Source organism: Lithobates pipiens, unplaced genomic scaffold, assembly GCF_037356315.1.
Source record: "Lithobates pipiens isolate NorthernLeopardFrog02 unplaced genomic scaffold, aLitPip1_a1.2 Scaffold_27, whole genome shotgun sequence".
NCBI lineage: Eukaryota > Metazoa > Chordata > Amphibia > Anura > Ranidae > Lithobates > Lithobates pipiens.
In genome coordinates, this window is record NW_027507788.1 from 97242775 (window position 1) to 97256017 (window position 13243).

Genomic DNA, 13243 nt, shown 5'->3' on the forward strand with positions numbered 1-13243 from the left:
AGGCAGATAAGGGGTCTGCAGAAGAGGAGAGGACACTGACAGATGAGATTACACCCTTGGAGGGATGGAAGGAGAACACATTCTTAGATATCAGGGCAGGGTTCATGCTGTGAAGGATTACAGGTCCCAGCACAAACCCCTCTGAACTGAAGATGTGAACCCCCCCCCCCCCATTAGTGAATAACTACAGGTCTCAGCATTAGCATGTGAAATCTATGGGGTCATACCCTAATTCTCAGGGGCCCATGCTGGGACCTGTAGTCCTTGAATTTGGGGGGCATCACAACCTTAGATATCAGTGAAGGACTACAGGTCCCAACATGAACCCCTCAGAGCTGAAGATGTGACACACCCCCTCCTGTTTCCCATATGGGAGGAGTCACATCAGCAGCCAGTGGTGCTGATGTAAATCAATCCCAGAGTATATCGTATTCATTGCAAAAATACAAAGTTTTCTGTGAATTATGGCACTGCCGAGTGAGTTCCCCCCCTTGGGGGACAGTAGAGGACCTGCTTGGCACAGGACCCAGAAGACACCAGCGATCATTGTACTGTAGATGATCTGGACCGGACTTATATTGGTCTAAGCTGGACAATGTAACTATGCAATAAAGATCACATCTAGCCTTCAACTTTAACATTATCAGATACAGCTAGGCTTATGTGATAATCTGAATATTAAGGATTTATTGTAATGGTGAAATATTACTTATAAAAGATAACTCAGAACCTGGTGCAGCTGGCCATAGTAACCAATTATCTTCCAGGTTTTATTGTCAAAGCTTAATTGAACAAACTGAAGTTATAAGCTGATTGATTATTATGTACATTTGCACCAGATTCTGTGTGCACTAGTTTTAGTAAATATCCCAATACTTAATTTTACTCACTTTGTCTGAGATTTCATGTTCAGAGTCAGAGGTCACCTGAAGACTGACAATTGCTGGCTGTCAACTGTCTGACCTTACACACTTGGTCTGGTGTATGAGAAGTGAAGGGAAGATGTTGTTTTTCCATTACTGGAAACATCTAATTATTGTATTACGAGAACAAGTGCAGCATTAGATGTCACCTTCAATAAAAGAGCCAAGTGAATTTGCACGCAATGCTTTTGTCAGTAATTGTCACAAACAGTAATCCACTATAGGGTGGATCGTCTCAGGGAACGATCCACCCAAGGGGTTCACTTTAGCAGTAGCCGATGTGTGGTGGAAGGCTGAAGAAGCTGCTCAATTGTCGATCCAGGAAGTATGCTGAGCCACCATGGAGCATGGGACTGGAAGTGACATCACATAGGGGGATGGCCTGTAACCATGGTAATGTGTTTCCAGGCTCACAGGCTTCTTTGTCAAACCACTTCACCTAATTTCACATTTAACTGATTTAGGCCTACTGTCTCCCAAATCTTGAGAGTGTAAACAAAATGAAATAACATAGGTTTTTAGTTGACAGGAATGTAGATGAATAACAATCTCTATTAGTTGATACTAATATGCTGTAACTGAGCGGCATTTCAGGTTTGAGGTTGTCAGGCTTCAGGTGACCTCTGACCCATGTATTACTCTCAAGCTGAAATGTCAGGCTTCAAAAAAGTAAGAAAAGCCAAATGAGGAGGCATGTATACTGTAAATTTTATATAAATAAGCCCACACAATTTTAAGACTGATGAATCAGATTCTAACATAAGCCCAGTTGTGACTAGTTCTCTTTTATAAACACTGTTTTAATAGAATTACATGTTCATGAAATAAATTTTTTTTAAACTGTTAATAAAAACTCTTTAATACTTACAGCCCAGTTTGAGATTTAATCCACTGCTGTTCTCGTTGTTGAGAAGTCCGGAGGCTGTACAGGTGAAGTTTCCAGTGTCATTAGTAGAGACGGGACTGATTGTGAGGACTTTGTTGTTCTCGGTGAAGTGGTATCGAGAGTTATTGTGCAGTGGTGCCCCCTGTAGGCTCCAGGAGTAATTGTCAACTGTACCTTTAGCTGAACAGGTCAGAGACACTGAATCTATTCCCGGCCAGATCCATTCTGACATATTGCTGATTAATTTCACTTCAGAGACCGGAACTGTCAAATTAAAAAACACAATTTGTTAGACTGAATGAGCAAACTCACTTTGTGAGAGAAAAGTTTTTTTTTTGTTTTGTGTGGGTGCTTTTGGTTGTAGCACTAAAAGAAAATTCTGGGACTGAAAAAAATGGGCAGCAGTACCAGCCTTCCATATAATAGAATTATTTTTGTTTCCTTGAGATGTCACATGACTGAATGCCGAAAGTTGCAAAAGAGTTAATGATGGAAGATTTGAAAAGGTGTGACGCAATGAAACATGGAGTAGAGAGGGGTGGGTGGTGCTGCCCACTACAGGTGTGTGGTAGTATTGTACACTTAGCCTTTAAATAATGTAGCGGTGCCTAGTGTGGATGCTGCGTGTTTCAACATCCACACATCACCCTGCTGGTCAGACATCCATTTTAGCAACACTTTCTCCAGTCAATTAACTCTCTCTTGCTTGTTTTTTTTGTTTTTATTAGGGGATTAAACTTGGATGGGTAAAAGGGACAAGGGACATGGGACGCCCAAATGATGAATCTTTAGTTCCGGATTCCTGCCACCATTAGCACATGGCTAGGCCTGACAGTCCTAACGTTTTCCTAGCAGCAACTATTTTAGATGATAATTGTGCTAACTGATCCTTGGTGGACTACTGCTCCCAGCACGTCTGATGCAAGTCTTGCCAACCCTTCTGGCTGCAGCAACTTAACTCCAAAAACACCACAATCTCTCCTTCTGGCTCCACATCCAATCCTGGCATGTCTCCTAGAGCTTCTCACTGTGCTTCTCACTCACCGACCTAAGTGTAGATCCCTCCTGAATGACTTTCCTGGCTGTGCTCACCATTGTCTTCCTCCTGTTCCAGGACACCTCTCAATGACCATGTAAACAGTGGCTCCCTCCCGAGCTCTAAGCCTAAGGTACACACCCCAGAAAGGGGGTCCCTCAAGGGCCACCACAGCCTAACATGCCATCATTCAGTTCTTCCACCCGACAACTCTTCCCACAATAGGCTGACCATGGGTATATATAGGAGGCCTGCCCCTAGCCAGTCATAATTAGGGATTGGTCAGGGCTCCCAAATACACCCCAAGTCACTCCAGCACTTTGCCCTGCCTCTTTTCCAGAACCTTCTCAATGGAAACAGAGGTGGCGTCCAAGAGCTGAAGCACATGTCAGTCACCCGCTGCTACACTAAGCCACTCCCCTGCCCCCAGATCAAAAACAAACAGGCCTTTCTCGCAGCATAGGCCTGCCTAAATTTACCTGCACTGGCAGCAAAAACACAAACACTACTCTAGCATCTACCTACGGTAGCGGGTGCTACAATAAAAATCTAATAAAAAATGTGTATAGCAATTTGGGTATAACAGTACGCTGCTGAAATCCATACTGGAGTGTAATCTATTCTAAAGAGTGCTATAAACAGTGTACATCTATTCACAAATTTTATCAAAACGTAATTACTAGTTCTCCTATTGTGATCATAAAGTGAAAAAGTGCTCAGCAAATAAAGATTCATATGTGTAAAATACACTGTGCAACAAGGTTTAATATATAAATTAAAGAGTTAGGATAAACTGTTTGTTTTTTTTCTCTTTTCCTTTCTCTCTCCTCTATGAGGTTGGAGACGAGGAGGGAGCCAACCCCCAGATTATTAATAATAATGAAAGAACAGTCAATAGTATGTTAGATATAAGAGATGAAAACATGCATGTATTTTGATAGAAAATGTTTAATAAATAATAAAAAAAGATTAAATAAAGATAAAGAATAAAAAAAATATATATATATATAAAAAAAAATATATATATATATATAAATTAAAAATGAAGAATTCCATATGTACTGTGCCTTTAAAAATAAATCACATTATATGATTATACGAGATTAAGGCCATATATGTCCAGTTGTAACGTACAATGGTGCCAAATAAACCAAATATGCAAATGTGCAAAGAGAGGATTCACTATGCAGTCAAGCAAATAATTGTATATGTCCATAGACACTGTCCTAATCCAAAGTGACTTGTGCTTGAATATCGGTGCAACAACATCCAACTGGTGAATGGGTGGAAAAACACTCGTGCCCCCCCCCCAGACCTACACTCACCAGGTGGCTGTGCCCCTGCAAGGGCAAAAGGCACGGTATGTGGAAGCTTTTAATCCCTTGGAAGAAAATGTCCCCTCCTCCTCAATTTTTTCTTAGCTTTTTATTTAAAAGGGGAAGTGCACAATGCTAACACACACTTGTAGTGGGCAGAGTCTCCCATACCTCTCTTTATTCCTTTTATGACACTCCACCTTTGGTGGGTAATTGGGGTAAGGCAGCAGCCATATTTGAGGTCCTCAGCATGGAATCTATTACTCATTCATTTACAATGAAACATGAACATCAGCCTTTCACCATGTCCACCAATCACTGCCTCACCATGGTGCACTTTGAGTGCTACTCTTTCTTTAGCCCACATAAATCTGTCTCTGCCATGAAAGAGACACTTGGTTGCCCCATCCACGCCAGATTTATATTCCTCCCTTGATATATTTACTCCACTGCCTTGTTTGGCTAATGCCTCTACCACCATCCTCTGCCATCAGAAATCTGAAACTGTCAGAAGAGAATCTACTTATTTGAACAGATGTCAGTCAGTTTTGGTCTCCTCTCAAATCCAACATCTCTGTTACTTGAAATTTCAGCTGGTATTCAGGAAACGAATGGCATTTGATATAAATAAAGCAAACACTTCATTATGCACTTGTTTAGAATGGGCTAGGAATACATGGCAACGGAATGAAAAACAGAATAAGCACGTTTTTTTTTCCCCCGCACAAAACCACAATGGGGGACTTTTAGCAATTCTGTCACACAGCAGGCTAATGCTAAACAGGAGTAGCGAGACTTTTATGTTAAAAAAAAATTACTACAAGGTTCCAGCTTGAGTTCTAATTTTCTCCCTCCGCGGTAAGTAGGATTAATTAGAATAAAACTTAAGTCTACAGTAGAACTGTAAGCAAAACTTTTTTTGGGAGGGTTATAACCCGTAATTTTTTTTCACCATCTGTGTCCCATTGTGGAGATTTTCCTTAACTTCCTGTCCCATAGCCAAACAGTGAGAGGAAATCCCTGCAAATTAAGGGAATTTATGGAGACCCCCAGATCAGTAGAACTAGTGTATCCTTTGGAAGATTTCCCCTCTATTACTTTTTGGGGGAGAACCCAAAATGTGTGATTTTCTTTTACTTTCACTTTCAATGAAAATGGTAAACAGGACAAATAGAGAGGTTGAATCGCCTTAATGGGGGGCACAGACAGCAATAAAAAACTGACAGGTGTTCTAATCCCTCCCCACTCTATCCAATACAACAAAGAGTTTTGCTTTTAGTTATACTTTAAAGTGGTACTGGACTCTGAAAATAAACAATTGCGAACAGGCAGGCTCTTAGATGCAGAAGAGACATACAGTGTCTCTCCTGCAATATAATACATGGGGAGCTACCCCTAGGAGCCGCTTAGTAATTTGGGGTTCTATACTCTGACTCCAAGAAATAGCCTCCATCCATCTGGCACACCAACTGACAGTTATAGAAAAAGGACACAGACACCAGAATAGGGATAAACTAGTTGCTGTATTGAGATCACTCAAATGAGAACGGTTTGAAACAACACAGATTCACCTTCAGCAAATTAAGTCTCTATACACTAAACAAATTACGGTATACCCAAGTAAGTGAAAACTGGCTCTGGAGCTTTAGCTAGGGTTAATCCATAAATCACATTTGGTAAAGAGCATGAACCAAAAAAACACAATACACTGTACTTTGAACTGCAGTCTAAACCAGTGTTGTTCAATGAAAGGGGTCCAAAAATATGTTCCTTCTCTAAGCAAGTAAACAGATGGGGGGCTTAAGGGCAGTTGAAGTGAAGGGCAGTCTTTAATCCCTATTCCTTTGATGGACAAGACATTGAAGCTCTTATTGTTGGAGTGCTTTACGGCAGTCCAAAGGCCTGCAAGCAGTGATTGAGTAGCTATGGTAGGTGACTGGCAGTATGAATCCCATAGTTGCCAACATTCTAAAAAAAAATATAGGGACACTTTTTTTGTCTGTACCGCGGAATTTTGTCCGGAGGGTGTTGGCTCAAACTTGTCTTGCTTACACACGGCCATACAATTGTTAGCCAATAATTACGAACGTAGTGACGTACTGCATGGTTTTTCAGCTCTTTTACCGCCACCCTTTGGGCTCCTTCTGCTAATTTCATGTTAGTAGAAGTTTGGTGAGTGTTGATTCACACTTTTCTTTTTGCGTTTTTTATTTAGCGCTTTTCAGTTTGCTCTTTTCACTTCATGCTTTTCAGTTCGTTTGTGAATGGCCGTTCGTCTACCAGACATGTTGCGGAATCGGAGGAGATATCGTGTTATTTATTATTGGCCTTGGAGTTATTGCTTTGACATTATTTTTTTGGTTGAATAATGATTTTTTTTGGTATATTTTCTATATTTTTGGATGCATAGAATGCACTTTTTGTTTAAATTTTATTGGCAGATAGCATGTCTAATTTTATTTATTTATTTTAACACACAATAAAAAAATTGTGTAGAATAATACTTGGCTGTGGGGGTTATTTACGAAAGGCAAATCCACTTTGCACTGCAAGTGCACTCGCTCTAAATCTAAGGGGTAGATCTCAAATGATCCCCTCATTTCTATCATCCAATCATGTGCAAGCTAAAATGCTGTTTTATATTTTTCTTGCATGTCCCCCTCGGATCTACAGCTACTTTACTTCCAAGTGCACTTTCAAGTGGATTTTCCATAAGTAAATAACGCCCTATATGTTTAATTTCAAATTACAGTTTGGGAGTAGGCAGTTATATTTAAAAAAAATGTAAAATTGACAAGGGACACCAACATAGTTGTATCTTTGATCGTAAAAACGACGGGATAATGGTGTTGTGGTAACTTGCTCAAATAAAAAAAAAATCATAATAATATTACTCTTGATATTACTAGAAAATAAAAGCCTTTGAAAATTAGTTTACAATAACTCCATCAGTATCACCAACAAAGCAGCTTCATTATTATCCCATTAACTGATTGCTGACCGCCGGGCATCAGATGACTATTGTGGTGGGAGGCTGTCATATGACGTCCTCCCGTTTAAACAGGGAATGCATGCGATCGTGCGTGCGCATCCCTGTTCCTTCGGTGGCGGCGTGTCATGGAGACACCGCTCGCCACCGAGGGAGTTGAACAGCCATTGGGCATGGCTGTTTACCATGTGATCGGCCGTGACTTCATCACGGCCAATCACAGATGGTTACACTCCCACTGTGCACGACGCGTGCGCGCAATTGCGCTACGCATACACGTTGGCGGCGGTGTGTTCCCGGGAACACTGCTCGTCACCGACGCTGGTAAACAGCCACTGGCTGGCTGTTTACCCACGTGATCGGCTGTGTTCCTTTCACAGCCAATCACTAAATGTAAACAAACCGCTGTAACGAGATGTTACCGGGTTCTCCTCCTCACACACCGATCGCGTGTGAGGAGGAGTTTGCAGTAACATCTCATTACCGCTTATAGTACACACAAATCACACTGCCCCCCCCCCCCAATAAAGAGGACTTGTCACCACCCCCATAGTACCTGTCACTCACAGTCCATCATAGTACCTGTCACTCACAGTCCATCAGAGTACCCAAGTACCCGAGTACCTGTCACGGCCCATCAACGTACCCGAGTACCTGTCGCAGCACATCAGAGTACCCGAGTACCTGTCCCAGTCTATCAGAGTACCCGGCCACTGGCTGGCTGTTTACCCACGTGATCGGCTGTGTTCCTTTCACAGCCAATCACTAAATGTAAACAAACCGCTGTAACGAGATGTTACCAGGTTCTCCTCCTCACACACCGATCGCGTGTGAGGAGGAGTTTGCAGTAACATCTCATTACCGCTTATAGTACACACAAATCACACTGCCCCCCCCCCAATAAAGAGGACTTGTTACCACCCCCATAGTACCTGTCACTCACAGTCCATCATAGTTCCTGTCACTCACAGTCCATCAGAGTACCCAAGTACCTGTCACAGTCCACCCGAGTACCCGAGTACCTGTCACGGCCCATCAACGTACCCGAGTACCTGTCGCAGCCCATCAGAGTACCCGAGTACCTGTCCCAGTCTATCAGAATACCCAGGTACCTGTTCCAGTATATCTGAGTACCTAAATACCTGTGACAGTTCATCTGAGTACCTGTCACGGTTCATCTGAGTACCCGAGTACCTGTCACCAGGCCATCAGAGTACCTGAGCACCTGTCACCAGGCCATCAGAGTACCCGAGTACCTGTCACCAGACCATCAGAGTACCCGAATACCTGTCACCAGGCCATCAGAGTACTCAAGTACCTGTCACCAGCCCATCAGAGTACCAGAGTACCTATCTGCAGCCCATCAGAGTACCCGGGTACCTATTTGCAGCCCATGCCTCATAGAATATACATTGGGGTGTTTGCTTTGCAAAATGGTGTCATTTTGTGGGTAATTTCACTGTCCTGGTGCTCCAGGACCTTCAAAAGTGTGATGGGTAGGAATGAAATGAGATGTGTCATTTATGCTCCTAGAATGCCTAAAGGTACTACTTCAATGTTCGGCCTCTGTATGTGGCCAGGCTGTGTAAAAGTCCTACACATGTGATATCGCCATATTCGGGAGTAGCAGAATGTGTTTTGGGGTCTAATTTTTGCTATATACATTGTGGTAGTATGGTACCCCCCCCCCCCCCCAGCAGAAAGATAAAGTGTTCTCAACCAGGCAGGTTGAGGGGCTCCAGGGGACTTGTTTATTTGGGAGGAAACTGGCTTTTCAGTTGGGGACCTGGAGCCCAGAGATTCCATAGTGTTATGGGTGGGACGGAATCTCCAATCCTGGGACTGGGTTTTGGGAACAGCCAGAAGTCTGGCTGGGTGATTGAACAGGTGGGTGCTGTGCTTATAACAGAGCCAAGACCAGGGTTCTGGGCTCCACCCTCCCGAGGAGTCCAGGCAAGCAAGGGAGAAGCATGCATGTCTGCATGGTATAGTCAGAGGGCCCAAAGCTGTGGGCTGAACTGCAAGGAAGCTGGGAAACAGTGCTGAGGTACAGTAATTCTGTTGTAAAGTCAAGAGTGCTGAAGCAAAGCCTGGGCAGCAGAGCTGACCATAGAGCCTGGTGGCTTGGTATTTTTCATTTTTACTGCTGTGAAACTGAAACCCCTGCGTGGGAATTATCGATGGACATTTTCTTTCTTTTTCATTTACTAAAAGTGGGCCAACAAGCCCTTAAATGGCATGACTGGCATGGACTCTAGCTTCTGTGTAGAGCACACCAGTGAGCAAAGAACCCCCAAATATCACAACATGCTATGTGTTAGAAATATCTTATAAATTGACAACTTTGTGTAAAAAAAAAAAAAAAACATTTTCATTTGTTTCCACGTTTTCCAAAAACTTCTGGAAAAAAATGAACCGTTCAAAAGACTCATTATGCCTCACAGATTATACGTTGGGGTGTTTGCTTTCCAAAATGGGGTCATTTTATGGGCAATTCCATTATCCTGGTACTCCATGGCCTTCAAAAATGTAACAGGTGGCGGTGAAATGAGATGTGTAATTTTTGCTTGTAGAACGTCTGAAGGTACTACTTAAATGTTGGTCTCCTGTATGTGGCCAGGCTGTGTAAGTCTCACACATGTGGTATCGCCATACTCGGGAAGAGTAGCAGAATGTATTTTGGGGTGTCATTTGTTGTATGCATATGCTGTGTGTGAGAAATAACCTGATAATATGACAATTTTGTAAAAAAAAAAAAATAATAATAATAATAATAATAAAAAAAAATCTTCATTTTGCAAAGAATTGTGGGAAAAAATTACAACTTAAAAAAAAATCCCCATGCTACTTACTTAATACCTTGGAATGTCTACTTTCTAAAAACGGTAATTTGGGGGGTATTTGTACTTTCCTGACTTGTAAGAGCCGGTTCACACAGGGGCGACACGACTTCCAGGACGACTTTGTGAGGCAATTTGGAGACGACTTTAACATGACTTAGACACGACCTGGGGCGACTTACAACACGACTTTAAGTCGCCCCAGGCCAGGCGACTTTTGCCATGGCAATCAGCGAATGAGCTCTGAAGGGGGAACTCCATGCCAAATTTATTAAAAAAAATTGGTGTGGGTTCCCCCTCCGAGAGCATACCAGGCCCTTAGGTCTGGTATGGATTCTAAGGGCAACCCCATACCAGACCCTTATCCGAGCACGCTACCCGGCTGGCCAGGAATGGGGGTGGGGACGAGCGAGCGCCCCCCCCCCCCTCCTGAGCCATACCAGGCCACGTGCCCTCAACATGGGGGGTGCCTTGGGGAAGGGGGGCCGCGCGGCCACCCCACCCCAAAGCACCTTGTCCCCATGTTGATGAGGACAAGGGCCTCTTCCTGACAACCCTGGCCGTTGGTTGTCAGGGTCTGCGGGCGGGGGGCTTATCGGAAACCCGGGAGCCCCCTTTAATAAGGGGGCCCCCGGATCCCGGCCCCCCACCCTATGTGAATGAGTATGGGGTACAATGTACTCCTACCCATTCACCTGTGAAAAAAAAAATGTACAAAAAAACACAACACACAAGGGTTAAAATAGTTTATTGCACAGCTCCAGGGGTCTTCTTCCGTCTTCTGGGGTCTTCTCGCCAGACTCCTCCACTATCTTCTGCTCTTTTGCTAGCTCTTTCACTAGCGGAGGAGCCCGGCTTTCTTCTTCGCCGCTGCCCTCTTCTTCCGACTTCGGGGGTCTTGTCCCCCTCTTTGGTTCTTCTTGCCGGGCCACCGCGCCTTCTTCTAGCTCTTTTACAAGCGGTGGCCCGGTCTTCTGTCGCCGCTGTTGTTGTCTTCTGTTCTTCTCTTCTTCTCTTCAGATGTTGCCTCGTCGCTGCCTCCGCACACAATGGCAAGGATGCAGCGCGCGGCAACTTATATAGGGACATCACCGGATGATGTCCCCGCCCATTATGATGTCACAGTCCCAGAGGATGCTGGGACTGTGACATCATAATGAGCGGGGATATCATCCGGTGATGTCCCTATATAAGTCGCCGCGTGCTGCGTCCCTGCCATTGTGAGCAGAGGCAGCGATGAGGCAACATCTGAAGAGAAGAAAAGAAGAGAAGAACAGAAGACGGCGACAGAAGACCGGGCCACCGCTTGTAAAACAGTTAGAAGAAGGCGCGGTGGCCCGGCAAGAAGAACCGGAGAGGGGGACAAGACCCCCGAAGTCGGAAGAAGAGAGCGGTGGCGAAGAAGAAAGCCGGGCTCCTCCGCTAGTAAAAGAGCTAGCAGAAGATAGCGGAGGAGTCCGTCGAGAAGACCCCTGAAGATGGACAGAAGACCCCTGAAGTTGTGCAATTAACTATTTTAACCCGTGTGTTGTGTTTTATTTTTACTTTTTTTTCACAGGTGAATGGGTAGGAGTACATTGTACCCCATACTCATTCACATAGGGTGGGGGACGGGATCCGGGGGCCCCCTTATTAAAGGGGGCTCCCAGATTCCGATAAGCCCCCCGCCCGCAGACCCTGACAACCAACGGCCAGGTTTGTCGGGAAGAGGCCCTTGTCCTCATCAACATGGGGACAAGGTGCTTTGGGGTGGGGGGCCACGCGGCCCCCCCTTCCCCAGGGCACCCCCGATGTTGAGGGCACGTGGCCTGGTACGGCTCAGGAGGGGGGGCAGCTCGCTTGTCCCCATCCCCTTTCCTGGCCGGCCGGGTAGCGTGCTTGGATAAGGGTCTGGTATGGATCTGAGGGGGACCCCCACACCGTTTTTTTCGGCGTAGGGGTTCCCCTTAGAATCCATAAGGGCCTGGTATGCTCTCGGAGGGGGAACCCACGCCAAATTTTTTTCATAAATTTGCCATGGAGTTCCCTCTTGAGAGCTGATAATTCTGTCAGAGTCGCCTCCGTATAGACGGAAATCTGACTTGGAGGCGACCTCCATTGAAATCAATGGGTACCAGTCGCCTGCAAGTCGGATTGAAGTAGTACAGGAACCTTTTCTGAAGTCGGAGCGACTTCAGTAGCGTGCATTAAGACGACTCTCGTTCACTTACATTGATTTTCACATGTTGTCCGACCTGAGGCGACTTGGGGCGTCCTGAAGTCGGATCTGAGTCGCCCCTGTGTGAACCGGCTCTTAGTGTCTCAAGAAATGAGATACACCTGATGTACTGAAGGCCTGATCAGATGTGATCAATTTTCAGTGATTGACACCATAGTTTGTGGACTCTATAACTTTCACAAAGACCAAATAATATACACTAATCTGGGTTATTTTTACCAAAGATATGTATCAGTATAAATTTTGGCCAAAATTTCAGAAGAAAAATTACTAATTAGCAAAATTTTATGACAGAAACAAAGAAAAAGGCATTTTTTTCACAACATTTATGTTTTTTTATTTATAGCACAAAAAATAAAAAACCCACTAGTGATTAAATACCACTAAAAGAAAGCTCTATTTGTGTGGAAAAAAGGACGCAAGTTTCATATGGATATAGTGTTGCACGACTGAGTAATTGTCATTTAAACTGTGAGAGCGCTGAAAGCTGAAAAATCGGTCAGGAAGGGTGTATAAGTGCCCTGTATTGAGGTGGATAAAGAAGAAGAGAATTGTGCGCTTAATTTGGAGATTTCATAATTTGCCACGTCATGAATGTTAAATCTCGATGACAGACGCTAGTTTATAAGACTGATCGCTTTCGGCACGTCCTTGCATGCATGTACTTTGGACTTTTGTACACATGCTCGGAAAATCCGACAACACACATTTGTCCACAGAAAATTTGAAAACCTGCTAGCCAACATTTGTTGACGGAAAGTCCGACAACAATTGTCCGAGCATACACACGGTCGGATTTACCGACAACAGCCTGACATCCAACATTTCCCATCTGAAAATCCGATCGTGTGTACGAGGCTTTAGAAAACATCTCTCAGGCACACTTAACCCCTTGATTGCCCCTGGTGTTAACCCCTTCCCTGCCAGTATCATTTATACAATGATCAGTGCATTTTTTTTTAGCACTGATCACTGTATTGGTGTCACTGGACCCAAAAAGTGCCACTTGGTGTCAAATGTGTCCGCTGCAATGTC

The 13243-nt window shown here is 44.2% G+C and overlaps 1 protein-coding gene across 2 annotated transcripts in view; it reads right to left on the minus strand.

Moving 5' to 3' along the window:
* LOC143934021 (cell adhesion molecule CEACAM1-like) overlaps nt 1-13243 on the minus strand; it is a 98151-nt gene that overhangs the window by 56600 nt on the left and 28308 nt on the right. For both annotated transcript variants that reach the window (XR_013263192.1, XM_077457254.1), the window contains exon 3: nt 1792-2073. Coding sequence is in view for 1 of the 2 variants with exons in the window: in XM_077457254.1 (XP_077313380.1) it covers nt 1792-2073 (282 nt within the window). In the remaining variant the exon portion in view is untranslated. The remainder of the gene's footprint in view (nt 1-1791; nt 2074-13243) is intronic.